Genomic DNA, 27,939 nt, shown 5'->3' with positions numbered 1-27,939 from the left:
TTGTTTTCTGGCATAGTCTTGCTACTGAAAAGTCTGATGAAAATTTCATTATTTTCTTCCCCCTTGAGTGACTTATTACACTTTTGTCCAATATCCTTTTTTTTTTTTTTATAGGCCAAGAGCTTACTGGAATATGTTTTCTTTTGTCTGAGTTGATTTTCTTGGCTATGCTGGGTGCCTCTGTGTTATGAGTTTCAAGTCTGCTTTATTTTAGAAAATTTTCTTGAACACAGATTTTAGTATTTTCTGCTGCTTTCATGGTCTCTATCAGAGACTCCTATTATATAAACACTGGCCCTTCTTTGTTGTTCTTCCCTGTCCATCAATTTTCTTAAATCCTTTTTTTTTTTTAAACCTCTTCCCTCATTTTTTTTTCTTTTAAAAAAGATTTATTTATTCATTTGGAGGGGGGAAGAGAGAGTGTGGGTGCAAGTGGGAGGAGAAGCAGAGGTAGAGGGAGAGAGAGAATCCGTGAGCTGATTCCCTGCGGAGCAGGAGCCCCACACAGGACTTGATTCTACAGTCCCCACCCAGATGATGTCCTGAGCCAAAATCAAGAACTGGACACTTAACTGACTGAGCTATCCAGGTGCCCTTTCTCATTTCTTGATCTAAAAAAATTTTAAAAATCTTTCTATTATTTCCATAAGTGATCTGTTGAGTTTATTTACTTCCAAATTCTTATAGGTCAATCTGTATGCTTGCAGTCATATTTCATCTTAATTTCTAATTCTTTCCCTGGATTTTTGTCACCTTTCTTCAAACCTTGCTTTCTCCAACACTCCTATTTCTAAGGTTTGCTATTTCTAATTTTTGTTGTTTCACAGCTTCTATCATTTCCTTAATTTCTTCTGAAATATTGATTGTAGTTTTTCTTGCTTTTGTAGACATGTGTTTCTGGCACACTTTCATTTTTTAAGATATACTGTTCTCTTTTTGTAGGTGTGAGATTTGACTGTGACTGGTTTCCTCCTTTTTAAGTGAAATGACTTTTCCTATACTTCTGCAAGGGAGGGATGGGCCAGAGTAATTTTTCCAGCTCCATGCCTTTGCATATAATGATTTTTCAAAACCATCTCATGGTTTCTGAGATCTTCCTCCCCTCTTCTTAATCACCCTAACTTTCTCTTTCCTTTCCTGTCTCGCTCAATTGTGAACCCATTCCCCACTGACCCTTCTTAGTCTGGGGCTGTGATCTGGAAGGGTGTTCTGATTATCCAGTTTTGAGGACTGACAACTGCAGCACTGTCGCATCTTCCCACCATCTTGCCTCCCTTGTCCTCGCCTGTAGGATGGTGTTTGCAAAATCCTCTCCGTTTCATCTGTTCTCGAGATGCCCAGCAGTGCATACTTGTGTTTTGGCGATTTTCTGGCTCTGGATTTTCATGAATCCCACTTTCTTTAGCAGAGTGTTTAATACCATGGTGAGGGGTGGTGATGGGGGGTCTTACAGATGACTTTTTTTTTTTCCTATCAGTTTGTATTTTGAAGTTTGTGGGAAAATCTTCTCATTTACTGTTCAGGTCTCATCTGTACATTTTTGTTTTTTTTAAGTTCCAATACTTCCCCAGTTGGTCCGTTTTTATGGAGATTCAGTGAGATTCAAAAACCATGCTGCCACAGAGACCAAGTTCCCAGAATCCTCTACCCTCCACTCACTGGGTTCTAGAGACTCACTGTCAAATATTTGTCATTAATATGTTCTAAAATTGTATTTAAAAAAATGGTACTGCTTCACATTTCCATCCTATAATGGGTCACAGTATCCTGGTGATAACAAGGGTATGTATACCACAAATGTAAAGAGGTAGCTCATTATTACTTTATTCTGCTTTTCTCCAACTTCTCGTAAGTCTGACCAGCTTTTCACTCTCAGTCATTTTAAGTTTTCATTGGCCTATGCCTGGCTTTTGGCCATTTAACTATCACATGTTAATACCCTTGTTTATAAAAGCTCTTGATGCATACAGATATTAACCCTCTGTCCTCTGTCCTGCATTTTCTCTATTATATTGTCTGAGAATGTGAATTAAAATATCCAATCTGCCTCTAACCTACTCTCCCAAGTTCTCAGTTCTTGTTGTGTATAGGTTAGGGCTCCTTTGTGAGGACCATCCACATTCATGATCATTCTTTATTATTCCCTTTATTAGCAGACAACGTCCTCTTTCGTGCCATTTGGTGTTTTACACCTTAAATTCCATATTACAGTACGTAACTGTGATCTCTGCTTTCCTTTATTTTCTTCCCTTCCATCCACCTTTGCTTTCAGCCATGCAACTTCTCACTGGCTCTCACAGTAGGCTCCCTCTGGGGAGCCAGCCGCCACTTAGGAAGATTGCGGCTGTCATATGGACAGACCCTGAGCATCAGCTGCCTGTCATGGGAGCAAGCCATCCTGCACGCACAGCTGAACCTCCATACATTTGCAGCCTCGGCTCCCAGAGGACCACATCCACACAGCAGACCCTCTGCCAGAGTTCCCCACTGGAGCCCTTCTCAAATTTATACCCATGAAACTGAGCATAATAAAAATTTTCTAAGCCATTAGGATTTGAGGCAATTTATTGCAGCTAAGAGCACCAGGTCACCATGTTTTCCTTTCTTTTCTCTTTCCTGCCTTCATTCAACGAATAGCATTTCCTTACAAATATGACAGTTTACATGCTAGTTTTCTATTTATTCCTTTCAACTTAAGATTCAGACTTGTGCTTACTTTCCTTATCAAGTTACCAATGTTTGTTTAAACATTTATATGCTACTACTATGTCAGGTACTGCTCTAAGGTGTTTATAAATATTAAGGTTCTTTAATACACCAAAGATTCCAGTGAAATGAATACTATGATTGTACTCATTCCTGATGAGGAAATGGAAGCAAGGAAGAGTAACTTCCTCAAGTTCACACAGCTAATTTGTGACAGTAACTTAGAAGGCCCTGCTAGGAACCCACCACAATAACCTACTGTGCTATGCTGTCTCTGTAGCTTCTCCCCAGACGAGAAAATGCTTAAGCTCACCTCATCTGATCCTTACATTTAGCCTCCTCTGTGTTTGTATTTACATTAATTCTGGACAGCTTTGATTATGTATTTCCTTTCTCTTCAACTTTTGTAGAGTGAGGGTGCTTGTTTTTACAGACCATAGCACAGTGCTGTGAGATAATCACCTTACTTCCCAAGTCTCTCACAGTGGTCTCATAGCTTTCTATCTCCTTTTTTTTTAAAGATGCTATTTATTTATTTGAGATAGAGACAGTGAAAGAGAGCACGGGAGGGGAGAAGATCAGAGGGAGAAGCAAACTCCTCATGGAGCTGGGAGCCCGATGCGGGACTCGATCCGGGGACTCCAGGATCACGACCTGAGCCAAAGGCAGTCGCTTAACCAACCGAGCCACCCAGGCACCCTTTATATCTCCTTTTGATGGAGAATTTCCTCCAAGAATATTTACCCCCCCCCAGTTTTACTGAGATATAACTGACATAAAATATATTAGTTTAAGGTATACCCCATCATGGCTTGATACATGCATATATTGCAAAATGATTACCAAGTTAACATCCATCACCTCAGATAGTTGTGATTTTTTTTTCTTGTGAGGAGAATGTTTAAGATCTACTCTCTTAGCAAGTTTCAAGTCTCAAATATACAATATGGTGTTGTTAACTATAGTCACCATGTATTCCATTTGTCCACAGAACTTATCTTGTAACTGTAAGTGTGTACCTTTTCCTTCATCTTCCAACCCCACCCTCTAGCAACCAATACTCCATTTCTACAAGTTTGAATTTTTAAGATTGTATATATAAGTGAGGTCATTATAGTATTTGTCTTTCTCTTATTTAACATAATGCCCTCAAAGTCGATCCGTGTCATCACAATTTGCAAGATTTTCCTCTTTCTTATGGCCATATGATAGTCCGTTGTGTGTGTGTGTGTGTGTGTGTGTGTGCGCGCGCACGCGCATCACATTTTCTTCAACCATTCTCGGTCAGTGGATACAAGTTATTCTGCATCTTGACTAATGTAAATAATGCTGCACTGGACACGGGGGCACATATAATCTCTGAGATAGTAATTCTGTTTCCTTAAGGTATACACCCAGAAGTGGAGTTGTTGGATCATATAGTAGTTCTATTTTTAGTTGTGTGAGGAACCTCCATACTGTTTTCCACAGTGGCTGCACCAATTTATACTCCCACCCACAGGGCAGTAGAGTTCCCTTTTCTCCATATCCTCGCCAACACTTGGTTATCTCTTTGCCTTTTGGATGGCAGCCATTCTAACAGGTGTGAGGTGGGATCTCATTGTGGTTTTGATTTGCCTTTCCCTGATGATTAGTGATGGTGAGCGCCATTTTATGTATCTTTGGCCATTTTTTGGTATGTCTTCTTTGGAAAAATGTCTATTCTGATCCTCTGCCCATCTTTGAATTGGATGATGTGGCTGTTTTTTTGTCTTGTTTTGGGGCTATTGAGTTGTATCAGTTCTTCTGTATTTTGGATATTAATGCCTTACCAGACATGACTCACAGATATTTTCTCTCATTCCATAGGTTGCCTTTTCAACTTGTTAATGGTTTTCTTTGCTGTGCAGAAATTTTTTACTTTGACGTAATTCCACTTATTCATCTTTGCTTTTGTTTCATTGTCTTTGCTTTTGATATCAAATCCAAAAAGTCATTCCTAAGACCAATGTCAAGATTACCCACCATTTACTTCTAGGAGTTTTATGGTTTCCTATCTTAAGTTCAAGTCTTCAATCTGTTTTGAGTTGATTTTTGTGTATGGTGTGAGACAGTGGTCCAGTTTCATTCTTTTGAATGTGGATACCCAGTTTTCCCAGTGCCATTTATTGAAGGGACTATACTTTCCCTATTGTATATTTTTGATGCCTTTGTCATAAATTAATTGATCATATGTGTTTACTGAACAGATACATCATATTTATTTCTGGCTTCTCTTTTCTGTTCTAGTGATCTATAGGTTTGTTTTTTTGCCAGTACCAGACTGTTTTGGTTACTACAGCTCTGTAATACAGTTTGAAATCAGGAAATGTGATGCCTCCAAATTTTTCTTTCTGAAGACTGCTTTGCCTATTTGAGGGGATTTTTGTGGTTCCACACAAATTTTTAGCATTGTTTTTTCTATTTCTGTGAAGAATGCTGCTGGAATTTTGAAAGGGACTGCACTGAATCTATAGATCGCTTCATGTAGTATAGACATTTTAACAATATCAATTCTTCCAATCTGTGAACATATAATACATTTCTTTAGTTTCTTTCATCAATGTCTTACAGTTTTCAGTGAACAGATCTTTTATCTCCTTGATTAAATTTATTCCTAGGTGTTTTATTCTTTTTGATGCAACTGTAAATGGGGCTATTATCTTAATTTCCCTTCCTGATAGTATGTTCTTAATGTATAAAAGAGTATTTTCAGATAAGTTTTTAAAATAATAAATTTACTAAGTTCTTGTATACATGAAAATATTTCTAACTTACTCTCACAATTAAGTGATATTACAACTGAGTTAAAATTTTAAGGTTCAAAGTTCTTTTTCTTCAACACTTTGAACATTAATCTTAATTGTTTTCTTGCCTTTAGAGTTGTTGAGAACACTAAATTTACCAATTTAATTTTTCTTTACAGATAACTTTGTCTTTGAAAGTTTTTAGGATTTTCTCTTAATCTAGGATATCCTTAAATTTTACTATAACGTGTCTAAGTGTAAATTTTAAAAAATTATTCTCTTTAGCACATAATGATGTATTTCAATGAGGTTTTTCATCTTTAATTACTGGGAAATGTTAAGGGATTATTTCTTCTAGTGCTTCTATTTTTTTCTCTGCCCTTCCAAGTCCTACTACAGAGATACTGAAACTATTTCTGTCATGTGTTGTATCATCCACGTCATCTTCCACCCCAATAACTTGTTCTTCTCCTACATCTAGTTTGCTCATGCTGTTAAAGCCATCTGCTGAGTTCTTTATTCCAGCAGTTATATTTTCACATGAGCACTTGCAAATTATTTTTCTTCCTAGATGCCTTATGCAACTCCATGTGACCAATATACTTCCTTTAAAAAAAAAAGTTTCATTCAGATACTTATTGTGCCTATTTTAAATTCATATTCTGGCCTCAGAATTTTGCTCTGTGTAGCCTAGATAGATTATTCAGCTTGTTTTTCTTCTATGCCAGTTATACTTCTGTAACTTTTATTAGCTTTTCAGATGCACCAACCTCTCACTCTGCAGTTTATCCAGGCTTTCTGTTCTGGGAAGGGAGAACATTTGTTTTCCAGTTTCTAGAATTTCACTGCAGGAGCTTGAAATAAGCAACTAAATCTTCATGTTCTACCATAATCAATACTTCAGTGATAGTTATGTTGAATAGAATGAAAAAATAATTCACCTGAATTTTTCACTAAATGTTTCTCTTTCTCAGTAGTTTGTCAACTTCAATCTTAGATTCTTCTGAGTGGCCTCAACTTCTTTACAATGCATCCTCTAAGCACTACTCCTTACAATAGCAGACTTCAAAACACTGAATTTAGGAAGATGGAAACAAGGAGACCACAAAAAAGACAGCAAGTATAGAAGCAATAATTTCTATTCATTGGAAATTTCCATTTATTGTACTACCTACATGAACTAACTATGCCAGATAAGTAATACCAATCTGTGTCTTCTAGAACCCCAAACCTTCTCAAATTATGGTATAACTATGTGTTTGTTAACTGCATATCTAACATTAATAGTAGATATTGTTTAAAAGAAATACTTAGAAATGTGCAGATCTCCATGCAAATATTGACCCTTTAGCTTACTATTTGTGTGACATTTGGAAAGTTAACTTCTCTAAGCCTTAGTTTTCTGCTTTATGGAGACATATTAGATACCTTCAAACACTGTAGTAAGAATTGAATTAGAAACTTTTAGACACAGACAGAAATAATAGTGAGAGAAATAATAATATAGTAGATAGATAATGTCTGAGGCATAGTCCTATTCAGTAAACTGTAGATACAATTATGATGCTGCTCTTTATATTATTTTTTAATTGATAATTTAGAGGTCTTTTAAAACGTTTAATCCCATAAATATTTATATAAATACTTCAAGAATGATGTTAAGGCTATTTTCATGTAGATATAAAAATAAGAGTATAACCCCAAAGAACTAGCAAAACAAAAACCTAGCATTCTTTTGAACTTTGCAGGTCTGTAGTCTTTCTCCTGAATCCAACATGCATTTGAGTGCATGCTAATGCTGTGCTTATGGTCTATTCAAGTTGCACCTTCTTTCACTACTATGTATTCTGTGTTTTATATTTAAAATGGGAACAATTAGTAATGAAAAATTGTTTGGAATTTTGAAAAAATTGGTTTATCTGGTGATTTTATTTCTCCTTCAATTTGTTAGTGTCCAAAACTGATCTGAAAAAACCTTAAGAGCATAAAGCAAAAGGAGAATATACATTAAAAACAGTAATCTTTCAAAAGCTCAGAAATCATAAAAAAAAGAAAAGGCAGAAAACTTCCAACTTGTCAGGCTTTTCCATTAATAAATAAAACTGACCAAACCAAACTATGCACTTCAATAAAGCCCCTCCATTTTCAATTTTTATAATTTGTAGATTAAAATTATTATTAAAAATAGACAAAAGATGGAAGAAAAACAGAACAAACTTTACATCACTCTTCCTACCTTTCTTAGCAGGGTTATTTCTGGTCATATAAGATTTACTTTTATGTTTGCAATTTTGAGGAAACCAATAGTAAAATCCACAGCAAATATAACCAGCAGAAGAAAACCACTATTCGTGTTTTTTTGTTTTTTCAGAACACATCATGCTTATATCTAAGATTGAGTACCTTAGCTGGAAAGCCAGTTGAACCAGGACATGCCTTTTTCCTTAAGGTTGGTGTGTGAACTGGAGGAGGAGTACTGTCTACAGTCTGAATCCAGAAGCAAAAAAGGAAATAAATGTCATGAAACACTCCATCTATTTCAAACATAACTAAAAATAAGTCAAAGTAAATAAAGCCAAGCAAGACATCGATAAGGCAAAAAATATCTCAATGAAGCTAAATTTCTCATAGTGTTGATAATTTAAATTTCAGCCTGAAATGTCTACAAATGAAATAGTTGTTCAAGTAGCAAAAAAAAAAAAAAAAAAAAAAAAAAAAATTGTCTGGAAATTTAAAAAGAAATGATTCAGAAAAGAGAATCCACAGAAGAAAACAAAACACAGCATATAGCCCAAATAAAAATGAGGATATTAATTTTCAAGTTCATCTGAAAATGCCACATTCTTAAAAGTATTTTTTTTAAAGCAGGATTTATAATCAAAATATTTAAAGATTCTTTTAACTCCTAACTTCTATATACAGAATGCATGTTACATGTATAGAACAAAATTCAGTAGATTTGTGTGTGTTTATGTGTGTATGTAGAAAGAAAGAGAGAAAAGAGAGAGGGAGATTGATTAGTGGGATTTTGTGCAGAAATCAATTTCCAAAGAATGGAGTTAAACAATTTAGTATTATTGGAATTCAGGGCTTAATATGCAAATTTAAAAGTTAAAAGACATATCTTTAGATGATATTAATGTAAGATATTTCTTTCAATGAAAGGAAACACTGATTTTACTGGAAAAGAAACATAACTTAATTAGCAAAGTATTAAAAAAAGGCACAAAGAATTACTTCATTTTCGGATGCTAATAAGCAAGCAAACAGGAGGAAAAAGCTAGCTTTGAATAAAGTTATAGAATAGTCTAAAATATCAAGAGAAAAATAGATGATCTCTCTTTGCCTTTGTTACTACATAAACAGAGTATTTTCTATGCCCTATAACCTTAAAATGGAAATGAATTGAGCTTCTCAGAGTTTTCTGCTTGTGAGTTTAGTTCTAATTTAAATTTACCTTTAAATAGCTTGAAAAAGTTTTGAATCCAATTTATAAATTAATGTTTAAAAAGGTAAACATGAGAGACAAAAGAAGAACACTGCAAAACTACACAAAAGTTAACAAAAAACAATCAATAGGAAACAAAACTGACATTATAATTTACAAAGAAAGCCCAAGAAAAGTTTAGGAAAAAAAGAGTGGAGTAAGGCTGTTGGACACAAGCTCAAGAGGGTTCATGAAGACCATAAGAATATATATTTGGAGAAGATTCCATTCCCTGTAGCAACAAAAACTTTAAGGTACCTAGGAACAAATGTAACAAGCAATATGAAGTAAATTCATAAAGAAATTAACAAAGCTTTATTGAAAGATATAAAAATATCTAAATGATATGTATACCATGTTCATAGGTGGAAAGAGCCGTTTACAAAGATGTCAATTTTCCTCAGATAAATCTATAAATTCAATTCAATTTCAATCAAAGGTCCTACATGGAACCTGACAAAGTGATTCTAAAAGTCATATATAAAACTAAAGGGTCAAAAAGAGAAAGAAAAAGAAAAAGGTGGGTGGGAGTGGCTGATTATACTAGGTCAATTATTTTAAGGTTATAATAATTAAGACAATGTGATTCTGATGCAGGAATAGACAAAAAGAACTGAAGAGAATAAAGAAACCTCAAACAGACCCATATACATAAATAGAGTCTTACAGATCAACGGGGGAAATATAGTAGAGTTGGTTGTTCATATGAGAAAAATAGATTTAGAACCCCATTTCATATAATATGTAACAATAAATTTCAGTTTAAGATCCTAAACATATAAAATAAAAAATTTTAAACTTTTAGAAGAAAGTATGGAAGAAAATTTATAAATGCTGCATATGCATAGGGAAGAACTGCTTTAGAAAGATATGAAAAACAGAAGTCATAAAGGAAATGACTGATATATATATATATATATAAGCCTACTTCAAAATAAACACTGTTGCAAGACCAAAAGACACCAAATAAAATTTTAAAATAAGCACAGACTAGAAGAAAATATTTGCAGTGCATATAGCCAGCTAAGGATTAGTATCTAGATTACATAAAGAACACTTACAAATATAGGAAAAATAATTCAATAGAACAACAGACAAAAGACATAAACAGGCAAACCACCAGTGCTCAATAAACATAAAAAGATGCTGAATACTTGAGATCAAGGAAATGCAAATTAAAAACAAAAGTGCCACTCCACACCCATCAAATTGGCTAAAGTTAATGTCTGACAGTACCAAGGATTGGTGAGGATGTGGGAAAATGGGGGAACTCTCACATATTGCTGGTGGGAGAGAAAATTGGTCCAACCACTGTAGAAAATAATTTGGCAAAATCTAGTTAAAGTTGAAAATGCATACACCACGCAACCCAATAATTCAGCTTCCCAGTATATGCTAAACAAACCGCATATCTGCAAAAGCAGATACTAGGATGTTCACTTCAGCACTGATTGTAATAAGAAAAATTGAAAACAACCTAAACATCTAACACTAGGAGAATACATAAATGGTTGTGGTATATTCATACAATGAACTATTATGTAACAGTTATAATGAATCAACTAAAGGGACATGTATCTAGATGAGTAAAGCTCAAAAGCATAATGAAAAAAATGAAGATTTATGTTTGTGTAAAACAAATGTAAAACAAACATTTTCATACATTGTTTATGGATATAAATGAAGTGAAATGTAAAACCAAGGAGAAGATGCACATCAGTTTCAGGGTTTTTAGATATGTCTGAGAAAGGAGAGAGGGGAACGGTATAGGAAAGGGGGTTCCAACTCTGAAATATTCTCTCTCTGAAAACAAATTTGAAAAGGACAGGGCAAAATGTTCACATCTGTTAAATCTGTGGGTGAGTTACATGTGTATTTAATAACCTCTGTATGCATGAGATATTTCAGCATTAAAAGATGTATAAACTTGAAATATTAAAACAATGATTAAAAAAAAAGCAGAGACTCATCAACTTAACTAGTCTGAGGTAGTCTGTCACAGGGTTGTAAAAAATCAAGTCAGAATCTAACTACAAATCACACTTCAGACAGCTTTCCAAAGTGGACTAACTGCTTCTCTTGGAACACGAGACATAGCTCTAGAGATAATTCAGGAAACAAAGGGGCTGTGTCAGAACTGTGAGCTGAGTGAAGAATCTGAATTGCATCTTGAGGCAGGAGGGCTTCCCTGAGGCATGACACACGCTTCTGACTTGGTGAGGAAAGGACCTCTGTTGAGCAAACTGGCCGACTGGCTGTTTGAAACCAGTGACTAACAGGAGGTACAAAACAACACTGTTTTTGTACTATCAAAAGACACGATACAGTTGAATGCCTCTTGCTGACTGAGCAGTTAGAATAAAGTATTCAGTGGCCAGCAGTGGCAATTTTCATTTTAAGCTGTACTTACGAAGTAACAGTTGTGTAGAAGACCTTACTAGATTTACTGAGAATGGCACCTGAAACGGCCAGGTGCCTACCAAGTTTATATCCGACAATTCCAAAAGTGAGATAACCCTTCTTTCTGTTCTGCATAGTCCTCTACTTAAAATAAAGACTACCTTTATAAGTAAATAAGTATTTGTCTATTTTAGGTTGAATCTGGAGGGGGCATCTTTCGACTTTGGTTTCAGAGTCCTATTTACATTATCAGTCAAATGCAATGATCTTCAATATATTGTGACTTATTATATAATACATTTGATTAAAAGAAGAGTCAGATTTCACTTGTTTTTTTGCAATTCCCTCTTTCCTGACACAAGTGAACAGTTGGGGAGCAAGACTGCTCCAATGAGGCACCTTAACTGGCTCAGCTTCACTAGAAGTGGAAGGAGATGTGGACCTTGACTGGATGTTAACCTTGACGTTCGGATTCCGTACATATGTGTTCTCAACGGGATCGGTCTAGGAAGATAAGTTGGGAAAAACAAAAACCCAAGAAATCACTTTCAAACAATGTGCAGCTCTTAGCAAACTTCTGTAAGGCATGATCATGATAACATTCCTTGAGAAGAAGAAAGCAAACTTCAGTTTGAAATTCACCTTTGGGATGTGTCATTACACAAAAGCATAACCATGAGCTTTAATGTAAACAAAGATAAAGATAACAGTTAACAGAATGCTCCCATCTTCACTGCCAGTCTCTGACTTCGAGCACTGTCTCTACTACACGTTCTTGGCTTGCATTCCACAAACGTAACCATATGTGTGAATTAAGTGCCGAGTACTTAACAGAGTATGTGCTGCAGGTTAGAGATAATTTTGTCCTTCATAAGAAGAAAATTTGGTCATCTACCAGGCATTACTTCAAAGTAAAAGAAACTAATTTGTCCGTTTTGTGTTGGCTGGGGCAACACTGCCTTTTTATTCTGCAGCAGTAGAAATAGCAGCACTTATATTCAGCTGCATCCTTTTAACCAAGTATTTTTAGAAACTCAAAATGCTTGGGGTTAAAATTTAGCATTAAAGATCTTATGGAGCATACTGATCGATGATACATTCAGCTTGGCAATTTTCAAAATTATCAGGATTGCATTTTTGAAATGAAAGGCAATGAAAGCAATTTCAAAAAGAGGTTGGGGAATTTGTTTCAGCTGTATTGTATGGCAAGAACAACGCTTAGATCGTAAGTTACTATTCAATAAGAACAATCAGCTTAAGGATTTTAAGTAGGTACTTAAAACATTTTTTTTTTCTTTTCCTTTACTATTATAATGGTTACTCTTGTAGGGACTGGCTAGTGGGCTGGCTAACCCTGCAGGAGTCCTCTGCTGGGCACAGGCAGGTTTTCTGGCAAACCACAAGGCAAGGATTTGGTGGTGATGACTCACATGGCTCCCAACAAGGCCTTAAACCTTTAGTTACTGTGCTCAGGAGAAGTGGGGAGAAGGTCTCCAGGAGGACATCTAAGGAACTTGGAGCAGCAGCCATGTACCATCAGCTAGGAAGATATTTGAATATTTTAAAAACTGGAACACTTGAGCTGAAGCATACTAGCTGTATGTCAGCTCTGAAGTGTGCAATGTGACTGATTTCATAAAACGAATATAGCTTATGAAGTGGGAGAACCAGGCCTGAATCCCACTCCTTGACTTCAAATCCAGTCTTTTTTTTGTGGTACCTGAGGCATCTCCACAGTAAAGGTACTCAAAGCAACTTAACAGTCATTGAGAATGAGTTACATGATCTCTTTTCCTGACAGGGAACTCTGACCAGGAACAGGAGAGTGAAAGCAAGATGATGAGCCTCTAAGACAAGTTTTGCCTAGTTCACAATGTTATGCAGGACAGTCATGGAGAAGGTACTTCTTTTAAATTATTAATGTGGAATAGAAATCTGGGTTGGAGATTAGGCAGAAAGATCCTATTTTCTAGAAATCTCCTCCTTCTAAGTTTCCATACCATTACATAAATTGCCAGCTGAATAAGAATCCATGGGGGAGGGGTTGTTAAAATGGAATTGATAAGCAAAGCAGTCCTGATGCATTTTACACCAGTAAGAACCTAAAATGACCTCATATAATCAAGTTAAGTTGCTCCTCAAGTTTTAAGGAAGGGTCCAAGTTGGGGATTTGTTAAATGCAAAAACGGGGTCATTTTAGTAAAATTTAAGTTTCTGACATATCACACAATGTAGCCTGTAGCCTGAGCAAAAGAGGTAAAAGCATAAGTTTCTGTGCAAAGGATAATGCTGTGAATGAGACTGGACAGTTAATATTGTGGCTTTCTGCCTCCAAGTCCAGTTACTTTAAAGACGCCTCAAAAATGAGAAAGGCAGGAGTACCCGCTGACAATTGAAAGCAGGTCTGCTCTGTGAGCCCCGTGAATATACACGGGCCAGAGGCGAGCACATGGTTTGATTACCTCTTCCTGTGCAGACATTAGAACACGCTGCCTTAAGGCATTTTGTCAGCACGCCCCCTGCTGGGACCTGTACACTACAGAAACCATCTCCCCTAAACATCCACCCACCACCCACTCCCTCCCCATAGCTGGTCCTTCAAACATTCACCATCATGTTTCATAACCCTGTGAAAATTGTGACATGATGACAGTATGATACTGAACAAAGGAAAAAATACACCATCAAAGTTTAATCCTTGGTTACAGAAATTAGTGAGTCTTAAAGAACTCTCGAGGCTTTAAATACATACCTCTTGGCCCTTCTTTAGAATTATTGTCATTTATAAAAAGTCTGTAGCTCCTAACAAGTTTTTAACTCATAAATAAAAAAGAAAACAGAAATGAGCATAAATTTTAAAATGATTTTCTTAGCTGCATGAGGTAAAACTGGTTATTCAAAAGAGGAAACACTTAGATTTAAAAACTATTCCATTACTAACTCTAATAAAACAGAATAATGAAAATTAGCATACCAGCTTTTTGGAACTCTAAGTTCTTAAAATAAATTCCAGAGATTAAACAAAATCAGGTAGTTTTTGTTAAAACAAATTAAAAATAAGTAAAAATATTTTAGTAATATTTTGAGATGGTGTTGAGTATATTTAAAAAGTTGAACTATGCCATTTATAATGATACTGATTTTTTAAAAAACCGTGAATGTTTAAAAGTTTTAAAATTACCACTTTATTTTTCAAAAGTATGTTTCTTAGAAATACAAGGAACAAAGTTTGGTAAAGATGAATAAAACTCATGGCAATAACGTTTTGAATATTAAACTAAAATTTTTTTTTCTCACATCTTCTAACAGCTATTAGAAGCTACCTGTAGATTAATAGATTTATGTATTTCATTTCCTTTCTGAATTACTGCCAGTGTTAAGGATATCTCAAAAGAGATTTAACAGGAAGAGTAAGAAAAATATAAATATAATACCACTTCCTTATTTTCTATTTTGAAGTGTTAATTACCATCAGCGTGCTTTTTTCAAGCTGTTACAAATTTTATCTATAATCAAATGCTTATTCATATATTTTTAACTAAGGACTTATCCTATCCACTAAAAAGCAATTGATTTTACTGAATTTTCAGAATACTTAATAACTATAAGCCAGACTTTTCAGACAGCCTAAGGTTAATTTGATGATTGGTAATGATTCAGATATAACATGGCAGCAAAGCATCTTATTATTAGCACATCAATTATATTTACCTTCCGAACTTTTACCACCATCCTTCTCAACTTCTATCATGGTTATAATACAATCATTAATAATATACTTAAACCATGGAAGTTAAATTCTTTGTGTTTTGAAAACTGTATAGCACTAAACGTAAGCAATGACTTGAATTAATGAAGCAGGAAAAGCTGACAAACATGATCTACATCTATAGCAGAGATATCACAATTCAGTAATTGCATTTATGATCATAAAAAAATGATAAAAAGGAGAAAATAGTGAAAAACAATACATAGCTAACATTAACTGGACAGTACCTTCTGACAGTATCTGGAGAAGTTCTTGGAAACAAATATTGGGCCAGACAGTGGCTGGCCCACTGAGTACTGAGTACCACTTAACTGAACAGTATAAGCAATCCACTGCAATCTACTGAGAAAGATAAGAATTATATCTTTACCTAAATGTGATTTTCCCCTAGTTTTTGGTTAACTAATTCATTTTCCAAGTAAACCTACTTCAAGGAGTTATTCTGATGAACAGACATTAGAAACATCTACTACACCCCAACATCATTTTTACCAACCACCCTACTCTTTGGGCAAAAAAAAAAAAAAAAAAAAAAAAAAAAGTATCAGCAGTATTATCCACAATGCAGAACGCTGTCATGTAGAAAGTCCATAATGTTTCTTGAATCTATTTAGGATTTCCCTATTGAGTAATCCACAAAATTTATTTTTAGACTAGTGCAATGAAATAGAATAGTTTCTTTCCCCCAGGATCAGATTGGATTTTTAGGTGAAATCCTCAAATTATGCAGTATGGTTTTCTGATAAATAATAAAAACAACTAAAACAACTCATCTTGAGTTGGGCCTTTTCTACTCCAAAAATAATTACAGATTTGAATATAAGCAAAACATTCTCATAAGAAACCTGGTTTTAAAGTAAAAGATACCAAGATTTGATACAAATTAGATACAGAGTTTTTAAAAAAGCTGACATCTAACGTGTTGTTTTGTATTTGTAAATATAAAATTCTAAGTTAATAGAAAAAATACAATGATCATCAATTATCTTTAGCTTTAGCTAGAAATATTTTGGAAACAAAGTGGCAAGTAGTCCAGTTTTTTTGTACTCAGAAACACTTTATAACTTCAAACTTTAGACTAATATAATTTTTCAGTTAATTGAGCTTATGATAAAAAACAGTATTATGGAAATGCCATATCATGTGGAAAACTGAGAATCTAGTATTTTATTGCCCTAAAGCAAAGAATAAATAAATCACTGGAGGTTACAACTAGCAAGTGCAATCTTGCTAATTACAAATAATATAGACTGTGACTCTTTCTGAAAATTTCTCCTTATTTTCAATATATCGACTTGAAAATCTACTCTGGAAAATTTACAAATGTTCTCAGAAAACAAAAGAAAGTTAAGTTACATGTTAGCTATGTATAATCTCTCTTCCAAATTCCAAAGGAGTAACCTAAAATGAGACATTCAATGTTTCTCACTATTAATGAAAACACTGTGGACCCTTCCATAACCACTTACATTCAGGCATTAATATTAATAACGAATCTTTCTCAGGCTATGCCTAACTGGGTAACACACTTAAAAAGAATGTAAGTATTCAAACTGTAGATGGAAACTCATAGCAGATTAGAAATAAAACACATTGAACCTTGAACAGTGATACCTCACTTGTAGGCCATTCGTAAGAATTTCAAGTTTATAAAAGTATTACCTACTGCATGTCTGAAAGCAGCATATAACAAAATTGTATGTCACTGCTGGAGTCAAGGCCACCATTGGGAATGGTAACTGCCTGTGTCCTACAGCCTGCTGCCTCCCAGGACCTGGGACATGCTTCTCTGTGCCTGCTGAAGAGTCAGTGATTTTTCCCTCGGCTCCACCAGAGACATCACCACTCTTCACAGGTGGTTTTTTAATTTGTCAGATACATAACCAATGAGCTTTCCAGCAAGCCGGGAAAACAGGTTATCAAGCCTACCATCTGCATTTAAGAAAAACACATATACGTCAAGAGGCTCTAGTTAAGTGAGGCTTATTCATATCCTACAGAATGGAGATATAGACTGAACAGTATTTCCATCAAAAATTTTTCCTTGTATCAAGATTCACAGAAGTGCTTTGGCAGGCCAAGACCCCTAGAAGTCTGCAAACCAGGTGAGATATAACTCTACTTCACCAGAAAAAAGAAAATCTCTCTGAATTATAACCACATTAAAAAGAACTTATTAAAAACTCAGTCAATTCACAGGCTGATGATTTGAACCCTAATATAATTGGGCACACAAAGTTTTGGTCTTCCTTTCTGGAGGTTATAGGGTACACTTAACACATACTCAGAATACAAGTGCCCAATGGTTTTAACTAAATATCTAAGTATCAGAAGAATTAAAAAAAAATCAGTTGAACCAGTAGTCTTAAGAAACGTCATTAATCAATGAGATATTAAAGTCATAGTTCTACTGGTCAAACCACTGGTATCTGACCTGCTTACTCATTATTAAACAGTGGTTTGGAAAAACATGCTAAGTAAGGATTCATCACGTTTACTGGGCATCAATGCACCCGGACATCTGAAAGATAAGAACACCGGAAGCAGTCTGCCTACGGCTTCCCAGGCTCTCTGCAAACCAGAGAATTCCACCATTTAGCACCTTTCCAATAGTGTTGATAGGAATTAACACTATTGATCAAGGTGTTGATCAATAGCAGTGGTTCTGAAACTGACAGGTGAAAGTTCAAAAGCTTGTCTCTATCACAGATGTTTCTTTTTCATGTTACTATTTTATGTTGCTGGTGAAAACCAGAGCTGACAATGTCAGCGAACCCCCTGCTTCTCCACTAGGGGGTGTGTATGTTGTGTATATTGATGTTGGGGTGGATGGATGCTGGGTATGTAAGGAATCTTGCAGGATACAGACAGTGGCTGGCCCCCTTAGTACTGAGAAATACTGGGCCAGCATCAGCATAGGATGTTGCTTATAGCTTGTTATCAATATATACAGTGTCAAAATATCTTTAAAAATCTTGGAAACACCTTAGAGTATAAACGATTTGTTATTAATATTATTGCCTCAAATCTATAAATATATTTAGGGATATTCCTCTGAACCACATCAAATAATCTATCAAAGTTTTCTGCAGAACTGATTTACTAAAAATTATAATCAGTAAGATCTGTAAGTTGCCCCAAATTCTTTTGAATTCTATATAATATGTATCATCAATGTCTTTTTCCCACATAATTAAAATCTGTAGGAAATCTTTACATATCTGCTTATATCAGATTCTTATTTAGAAATTCATTTATACTTTGTAGATGATGAATTTGGAAAGCATATATTAGGATCACTTTTTTCCCCCAGTAAAGATTAAAAAGACATCTTATAATTTTATAGTAGTTTGGCTACTGAAATTTATATGAACATTCCTAAAGCTTTACGGCCAAAGCCAAAAAAAAAAAAAAAAAAAAGAAAGAAAAAGAAAAAAGAAAATGCAGAAAGGCAGCGTAGCGATAGCGGGAGCAGCCGCACACAGCATGCAGTAAGGGCGGGAGTCTGCCACGGAGACGTTAGCGTGTTCCGCAACCACAGGCACGAAGGGAAGGGGACAGGGTGGAGGGCATGGGGTGGGAACACACAGTGCAGTAGTTTCTTACACGTCTGCCTTTGCTAGCTGGAGTACAGGACGGAGAGCGCTTCAACAAAGAAAGGAGAATACGACACGTTACAAATACTCACACGCGACTCTCAATGGCTGTCACTGTGTTAACAGACAAAGTATATCCACATACACGTAAAGACACAGTTTTTGATAGGCTGAAAGTACGTGTATTTTCGGGAAAAACTGGAGGATAGGACAGTAAAGAAACCGTTGCTCAGACTCGGTCTGCAATGACAGTCAAGCTTTCACAGGACCCTGGGCAAACAGTGACCCACAAAATAACACTCCATCAAGCGATGGACAGTTCCTTTTCTGCAAAGGTTGGGAGGAACAACTGAAAACGTGAGAACAAAAAGGATCCAAATAATTCGGATTTACTGCCAGATGGCATTTAATAAAATACAGTCTTTTACCTACCAAATTCTTCTGGTTTTCAAAGATGAGGCTTTTAAATGACAAAAGCTAAATTAGGCCTCCAGGACTACTGATGAAGAATTGAAACGAAAAGTTACTTCAACAATACTGTCCAACCTGACGAGACGTTAGGTTCAAGTCAAGAAGGACCTTCACCTTTTGGACATTAAAGATTAAGTAATTAGGAAAAAGCAGCAATAACAGGTAATAACTGTACTGAAATGTCTCCCAAGTGTCTGGAACTTGGTGATGTGTGAACAGCAGAATTTTATAAATGTAAGCTGGATCTGCCTCTGGCAATTCCCTAGATTCAACAGATCACAACATCTATCGAGGGTTTGCAATAGGTCAGGTTCACAGACTGGTGGGGAAGACACCAGGCCATCAGTGTCACAAACACCGTGACGGAGGTTAGCAGCCAAGTTCTCTGGGAAGCTGAGTGGCGGGGGGGGATTTGTAGTGGGGCCTGGAGGAGGGAATTTATAAACTGACCTACAGGGGCTACGGAGCTCAGAGAAAACTGGAAGGATAAGAAACACCCTTCCAGGTGGTCGGTGTCATCTGTACAACTCTGCCAGACTGGTGTGCAGAAACCTTTATTTCTTTCTAGGAGACTGGAAGGCGGATGACGTGAATACGTTGTCCCAAAGAGCTAACAGCAAACCAGGGTTAGAAGGCCTACAGGTTCCTAAGGAAGTTTTTGTGTTTTCGTCCAGTCCTTCCTATTGCTTTAAGCAGAACTCCCCTCCCTAACCACAGGCTGCCTGCCTAGCACACACCCGTCTTCCTCAGCTCCTCTTACTCTGCGGGCCATACCAGTCCCTCCACGAGGACCTGCTCAGCCCTCAGTTCTCTCAGAAAGCCTTTCTGCAGCCTTCTAGGCTGGTCAGGGAGCTCTCCTTTACACTCCATGACAGTCTGTACCTCTTATCATCGTGCTTCTCCCAATGGTGTTACAATTATTTATTTATATGTGTGGTTTTTCCATCAGATTCAGATCCTTGAGGATCTGTAACATGCTTATCATAAAGCCTGTAGATGTAAACATCCTTCATAAATACTGAACGAATCCTTCTGACATTCTGTAATACTTTATACCTAATTATTTCTTATGGCATTCGTCGCTTTCTACCCGGTGCAGTCTAACTATGGATTTGTTTTCTAACAGCAAGAGAAGCATTTCTAGGCCTACTTCTATAATGGATTTATCCTAGCAACAACCATTGTGCAAACTACAAAGTGTAGAAAGTGCTGAGATGTCTAAAACAGAGATATCTTTACTTTTTGGGTATCCCTACACTTCTAGACCAGAGTTGGGAGTGTGCTGAAACCATGAAGAGAGGCAGGAGTAGCTCAAAGTAACTATATTGCCACTATGCTAAAAACAAGTCAACATGTCTCTCAAAACCAGCCCTGCATATGAAGGACAACAGTGTCCAGGCTGGCACTATATAAAGCTAATAATGGTATGAAATTACCATAGGAATAATGTTCTTCCTTAAAGGGTCTACCTGGAAGTCAGACAGCGATATTTAGATTTTCAATAGAGAAGGGGAAATTAGACTATTTCCTGATAATACAATGGGAGGAACACACACTACACACACTTTCTCTTATACACACTCTCACAAGCACAGTTATCTACTAACAGTGAAACTGGTCTTCCAGCATATGCTAGAAAGCAGTATGCTGTCTTTGTTTACCATTGAAACTGTGCATTTTATATCTGGTGTAAAACTGCCGCTATACATTTCTGGTTGATTATGGAAGTAAGCACATAAGCAGAAACCAAAAGAAGTAATTTATCTTAAATAATCTGGCAAATAGATTTTAAGATTCATTTAATGAATTCCAAAGGTCTTATAAAGTAAGATACTGAAGAGTAAAAGACTAGGTAGTCATGGTTCTTTCTCTCTAGATTATCTAAATATGTTAAGATATATAATAACAATAAAAAACATATTGTATCTACAAAATAATATAAAATGTTGCCTAAATTAGGGAAGGACTGCATATTACAATCTGAAATGGAAGAGTTTAAGTTTGGGTTGTATTTAATATGTGGATGGAAGATTAAAAAAAAAAAAAAAAGAACTGAAACAGGAAATATCAGGGGGCGCCTGGGTGGTTCAGTCAGATAAGTGTATGGCTTCAGCTCAGGTCATGATCCCAAGGTGCGGGAATCAAGCCCCTCATTGGACTCTTGGTCTGAGGGAGTCTGTTTCTCCTTCTCCCTCTGCCTGCCCCTTCCTTGTATGCTCTGTCAAACAAATAAATAAAATCTTAAAAAAAAAAAAAAAGGAAAGAGGAAATATCAGGAATGCCACAATTTCTCACAAGGATCTAGGCCTGGTCTGGGTCACAGGATTAAAAGATCTTCATAATGTGTATTTTAAAATTCTATCTTCCATTGATTCTCCCATCTGATCAACTTTCCCCGGATATAGCTACAGAATGCTGTCAAACCTCAGATTTCTGTGATGGCTTATGATAGATTATTAAAGAAGCTGGGCAGGGGGTTGGGGGTGGGGATGATGCTAAAAGCGAGAGATGAGAGAAGGAAGTTAGGAGCCAGGAATGAAATTAAATATTTTAGGACACGTTGGCAAGATTTTATTATGGAGCCAAACAAGGAGTAGAACTTGACCTGCCAATACTCTCAGATACTTACTTCTTGTCATATGCCAGGATATAAGAGAACAGGGTTAGGAGAACCAGACAGTTGGGACTATTGGGACTAACTCTATTCCTTCATGTCTGAACTTCTCATTCTACACCTTTAATTCCTTGGTTTACTCTTTCCTCAGTACAGCAGAGTGAGACGGCCTCCAGAAAGCGAGATGGCATATTCTCATTTGCCAGGTGAGAGGGCACTTCCCATTTTTTGTGAATTTGGCCCATATGAGCAGAGCGGAGAATTATAATTTAAATAAAACTCCAAACATACCTGGCATAGATTTAATAAATGACAATACGTTTACCAAATATAAAGAACAGGTAGTTCACTTATAGGACTATAATTAGTATGACCTTTAATACAGTCAAGCCAAGTATTTTGGGGGTTCAACCAAAAAGAAGAAAATGAACAGAACAGGATGGAAAGTTTGCAAGCTGGTCTGATCATCCCCGGACTTCCGGCCACTGCGATGCACGGAACAGATGGGGAAGAGCCTAAGATGCTGACTCCGCCTGCCCCTCACCCTGTTTGGGGGTGGCCTAACATGGGGTCACCTCCTCCCACCAGGTAGCCTAGGACTGGGTGTATGGGGCTTCAAGAAAAGACAAGGTCAAGAGGAAATGATTTCCACAGCAGAAGGACCCTGGAGTCCATTTCACTGCCATCACTGGTATCTCACAGCACTGGGGAATGCCTGATCCAAAACATAAAGTGGTCAGACTGACGTCAGTTTACCATGAAATAACCACCCCCCCATCTGCCCTAAACAATGTCATCCATAATCCTGTTGTGAACCCTTCTCTATTCCTACAAAGATAGAATCCTAAAGCTTTACTAATGGGGGAGTAAATAATCAACTACTGGGAGAATGCTGTGACCAACTACAGGTACAAGCACTGGACTGAATATTTTCTGTGGTTCTTTTCTCTGTCAGAAGCCTATGATTCTACATGGAGAAAAGCCCAGCTACCCAAGTTTTCCTGAATTACAGAAGCAAGGTGCTGAGACCATCTTCTGCTTCACCTGAGTCGGGAGTGTGGGGCGGGGGGAGGACCTGGGTCACATACATTGCTCTCCTGTCAAGGCTGCTTTTGCTGGAAACTTGACTCACGTGTCTAAATCACGTGACTTAACAGGAAAGCCTACGGCTCCAAATGTGTTCCTATATTGCTAGAAATTCTGGCATTCACTTAAATTTTGAACTAACAAGCAAACACACTGAAGAAAAACTGGAGGTGGGAGAGTGATTCTGGGTACTATTTCATGTAAAAAGAATTATTGTGTAATAGACCCATAAAGAGGTTTAAGGAAAAAAGTAAAGCATCATTTTGGAGGAGGGGATGTGCTGGTGGTACGGTTCTAGACAATCAGAGGGCAGTATGAGGTCACTAGGCCACAGGGAGCAGATGGGCAAGATCTATGGTGTATGGACACCAAAGAACGTTTCATTTCTGCAATCTGGCTGAATTCCGGCTTTACCCCTTACTAAACCTACAAGTTCCTACTGCAATTCAAATTCTAGGTCTTCAATGTCATCTATTTCTCGGAAATAGAAATCAGAAAGAATGACCAGAGGATGCGTTGTATGCATTAGTTAAGGGTTACAATCCACTTACTATGGGGGTGGGGGGCCGTCTTGCTCAACACTCTTAACTAGTTTTAGCGCAAAGAACAATCAAGGTTGATTCTATTCCTTAAGCTTCCAAGTGCCGAAGAGAAAGGAAGTACCAGAAGTGGGGTTTCACACTAAGCATCCCGAATACCGAACGCAAGCATGCTGAGGATCAAATCTCATTTTTCAAAACATCACTCTACTCCAGCTTTGAGAATGAAATGAATAATAACTCTGGGAAGAGCAGTCATAATCATCAACTATAAACAGAGGTTTATGCTGTAAAATACGAAGAATACAAGCAATTTTTTTTTTAAACGGGAGTTTACTCTGGCCTTCTCCCTGACATGCAAGCCTCACTGTGCAGCGACCCTGTGGCTGGATGAGCGCGGAGAACACTGACTCAAACTGGTGTGGGGTGGAAGGCAAGCAGAAGGCCAAGGAAACATTTAAGCCACATTGGATTCCTGGACAAGAAAGAAAGCTAAAGGGAATGCAGGAAGAGAGGTGAACGGCCTATTACGAATAACTAAACAATAACCAGTGTTACTGAGGGCTCTACACACCTGTTTCTTTAAATTCGCACACAACCTCTGGGGCAGTACCACCATTACTATTATCCTCGCTCTTCTGATGAGCAAACTGGCGCTCACCTAATGGAAAGGTTAGGGAACTCGCTCTCAACCATACACTCAGAAAGTGGTTGAGGCAGCATCTGAGTCCCCTTACGCACTTAACCAATAAACTGGAAGAAGAGAACTCAGGAAGCAAATGAAGGAAAAGCCAGGCTTTTTAAGAGCTAAAGCCTGATTCATAAAGATTCAGCATGTGTCAACTCAACTCCTTTTCCCTTTACAACAGGAGTTCCTTTGTGCTGGTTTGAAACCCAGTGTTACACGTGAACTGCACTGAGGCTGAGTGCTAGTGGGTGAAGGACAAGAAAGCCTTCTCCTGGATAAAACTGAAGGCCGGAGGCTTCTTCACTACAGATAGCGGCCAATGGAGCAGAGACAAGGCCGGCGAGGTTCTACATTCATTGTTTTATGGGAGAAAACAGAATGCAGAGAAGAGTTTTTTTAGAAAAAAAATGGAATGTTTTCTATCTAGTGGAAGGAAGTTAAAATCATTTATTCGAACTTCCTTCCCATTCTCTCTCAAGTGAAAGATGTTTCTATGGACATGCGATATTGAATATTTTAGTACAGTGAGACATACAGTAGATTATAACATGAAATACGATTATACCTTAAGACAATCCTTTTTATTGCACTGTAGAATTAACTAGAACAACTCTCTCAAGAATAATGAAATAGCTTCCATGTAGGATGGAAAGGAGTACACTTGGGTATAATATTTCAAAGAGAAAAAAAATCACTTAAAAGTTTTTTAAAAAAATCTAGATCAAGAGTTTTCTTAAGTGGACAATTATACAAAATACTTTTCTGAATATAAGAATTATGTTTAGCAAAACACAAAGAATCAGACATACAAAAATTTCCTGGTTGAAAAACTGTGTAGAACATTTGCATTTGAACCCATTTTATTTTCCAGTTTCTAGAAAGGTTATATGTTTGACACGACAAGGATTTTGAATGTGGAATCTAATGAGGAATAGAGAGAATGTGTACATTTGGTATTTCAGTAAACAGAATGAATAATATACATTAGGGACTTCTAAATTATCAAATGGATATTATTAATTTAGGAGAGAAAATGGTAGTGCAGTCAATTTATAGTGCATGTAGCACATATGTTAATGCAATCATTTCCACATTTTAAGTGAAATTGTCAGTATTAAAAACTGATTTGTACTCAGATATTATGATTTGATTTTACCACCAGAAGTTTACTTTAAACAGAGAAAAATGGCAAAGTGCTAAAAAGGGGAATGTGAACTAGAAGTCACCATGAAATATAAAAATGAGCATTTTTATAAACATATGTATATAGTTATAATAATCAAATAAGCCTTCCAGTCTTCAGAATTGTTACAAAGAAAAGAAATCAAGATTCTCTGATGGCCAAAGCATTTTTCAAAGTACATTTTCACTTTCTGATGTTTAATAAACTCTTCATTATATTTCAGATAAGAAAGAAGCAAATTTTGTCTCACAAATAAATTACCAGGTATGATATTTCTAAAACTGACTGCATTACTAGGCAAAATTCTTCAATTCAATTCACTGATGTCTTTTACTGAAGGATGCATTGGTTTGAAAATCAAAGACTTACGTCATCCAAAAAATCAATCAGTGAAGATGAGGAAGAAGAAAAGGAATCCTATTTAACGAATACAGCAATAAAAAATAGAAAATATGGATGAAGCAATTTAATAAGAATAATAAATCAAAAATTTTGTAAAACAATTGAAAGGCAAATGACATTAATTCAAATAATAAATGAGAAAAGCAGTCATTGGCATTGTTTGTCTAGAAACTTAGAAATCCATTAATTACTTTTAAAAGTGTGGTTCTTTTTCCTTTTCCCAAAGGAATGAAATATAATGCATACATTGTGCCCAAAATATAGTAAGATGAAGCGCATGGCAAATCATTAATACTCAAATTAAACGAAGTACTTTAGAAGGGTAATAATTACAAGTGAGTAGCAGAATCTCTTGGCCTCTAGCTGTTCCCACTGGCATGGAACCTCTCTGAGAACAGGACTTAGTGAATTTGGTCACTATTCTATCTCCATCCAGCACCTAGAACAGTGCTCTGCATAGAGACTTGTGATTATTTAACAAAGATATAATCACTAACTTGAATTTTCTGAGACAAAAATATACTTTATATCAGAAAATTGTTTTTTTTTTTTCCTTAAAGCATTTAAGCCCCAAAGAAGGACAGTCATAGAGTCACTATTTCGTTTATTATGGGATATACTGCCTAATACACTCTATGTAATACTTTTAACAAAAAGTATTCCTATTGTAAACTTCTAAAATAATTGAAAGGATTTGGAGCTAGACCCAGCACTGCTCTATTGTGAGATTTGACCTTTTTCACTTTTTTTTTGTTGTTTTTTTTAAATTGCGGCTCTATGCTTAGGACAAAAAAGAAAAGTGTCAAAATTATTTCAAGTGTTTGGATTTGTTCTGCCAGCACTCAGGGGAAGAGATGAAATTTCTTTTAAATGTTATAACTCTCATATTTAGATCTTTCTTAAATTTTTCTTAAATACAAAGGTGATTATAGTTTCTATTAAGAATGCAGAACATACTCTTTTCCTAACACGTTTAGATTCTAGGTCCTTTCATGTGGGAGGCAATAAAACAGTTTCATTGAGAATGAATTTCAAATCACAAAGTGAATTTTAAATGGACCGCAGGGAATACTTGAAAAGCTTAATACTTACTTCAAATTGATCCAGAGCATCGGTAGGCGTATTCAAAAATGCCAAGAAAGAATGCTGTGAGTCTTGGTGCTCTATACCTAGAAGACAGCAGCAACTTTTTTTAAAACTAGAACAGTTTAAACTAATTCTAATGGATAACCTTTCCTGTCTGAGTCTATTAAGAGCTGTTCACAAGCTACCATATTTTAAAGTTGATCAATACTATTAACTCTACATGTTTAATAAACTATATTACTGTTTCTTGGAATACCACTTAACAGTTATATCAGTCTCCAGGACATATTTGTTTCCTGACTTGAGGTATTGAATTTCTTTCTTTTCCCATATAGCATATCATAAGAAACACAGTAAATCCTGGTAGACTTGGGAGAATTTTAAAAATATGGTTATGTCTGATTTTTCTCAGCTAATTTTATCACCAAATAAGGTTTCTGTTTTGAAAATCTCTTAGCAAACATATAGTATGCACTAATATAAATAATCTCTTATAATAATGTAGTGATAAAACAAATGTATTTAGTTATGAAAAAACATTTGTCAAGGCCTCAGTTTGATTTCAGGTATAGTTTTATTGATAGAATAAATCACTCATACCCTAGTTTTTCTCACGTAAAGTTTTAAAAGTTGATGCCTATTTGCTGGTTATGGTATTAACTTCAAATGCATAATTTCCAAAATAATTCTTAAAATACGTATATAATGATAAATACTAACGAGGAAAAAGCAGAAACAACCAAGCACCCATTTCTGATTCCATATCCTTAGGAAGTGACATCAACTAATTTGTGTGGCTTTCATACTACTCTCTAATAACAAACATCACAGATGCCAGATGAGGCACTATGTTCAGAAATTCATCCAGTCAATAAATATTTACTGAGAGCCTATTATGTGCCTAAACCTTGTCTAGATACCGGGATATATTAGTAAACATAGCAGAAAAAAATATCCTTGCCTTCATTATATAAATATGATATTATATTTAAATAGTATAGTATATTATGTTACAACATAAAGTAAAATTTTATTATTCTACAATGTTCTAAATCCAAATAAAAGTTATAGGTTAACATGCTTTCATAAAGCAATATGATTAACTTATTTCTTCTGCAAGTTTAGATCTATTCTAAAAATGATGCAG

At 36.0% G+C, this 27,939-nt stretch overlaps 1 protein-coding gene across 16 annotated transcripts in view; it reads right to left on the bottom strand.

The window, feature by feature from the left end:
- Nucleotides 1–27,939, bottom strand: part of CDC42BPA (CDC42 binding protein kinase alpha) — a 336,405-nt gene that overhangs the window by 39,833 nt on the left and 268,633 nt on the right. For 3 of the 16 annotated variants that reach the window (XM_059145519.1, XM_059145527.1, XM_059145529.1), the window contains 5 exons: nt 26,799–26,875; nt 25,674–25,721; nt 18,734–18,772; nt 11,758–11,862; nt 7,875–7,958 (listed from right to left, as the gene is read on the bottom strand). In XM_059145519.1, coding sequence (XP_059001502.1) covers nt 7,875–7,958; nt 11,758–11,862; nt 18,734–18,772; nt 25,674–25,721; nt 26,799–26,875 — 353 coding nt within the window. The remainder of the gene's footprint in view (nt 1–7,874; nt 7,959–11,757; nt 11,863–18,733; nt 18,773–25,673; nt 25,722–26,798; nt 26,876–27,939) is intronic. The other 13 variants (XM_059145528.1, XM_059145534.1, XM_059145536.1 and 10 more) reach the window with 8 other exon arrangements.

This window comes from Mustela lutreola, chromosome 14, assembly GCF_030435805.1.
Source record: "Mustela lutreola isolate mMusLut2 chromosome 14, mMusLut2.pri, whole genome shotgun sequence".
Classification (NCBI taxonomy): domain Eukaryota; kingdom Metazoa; phylum Chordata; class Mammalia; order Carnivora; family Mustelidae; genus Mustela; species Mustela lutreola.
The sequence above is the reverse complement of the archived record's forward strand: the minus strand, read 5'-3'. Positions and strand labels throughout refer to the sequence as shown.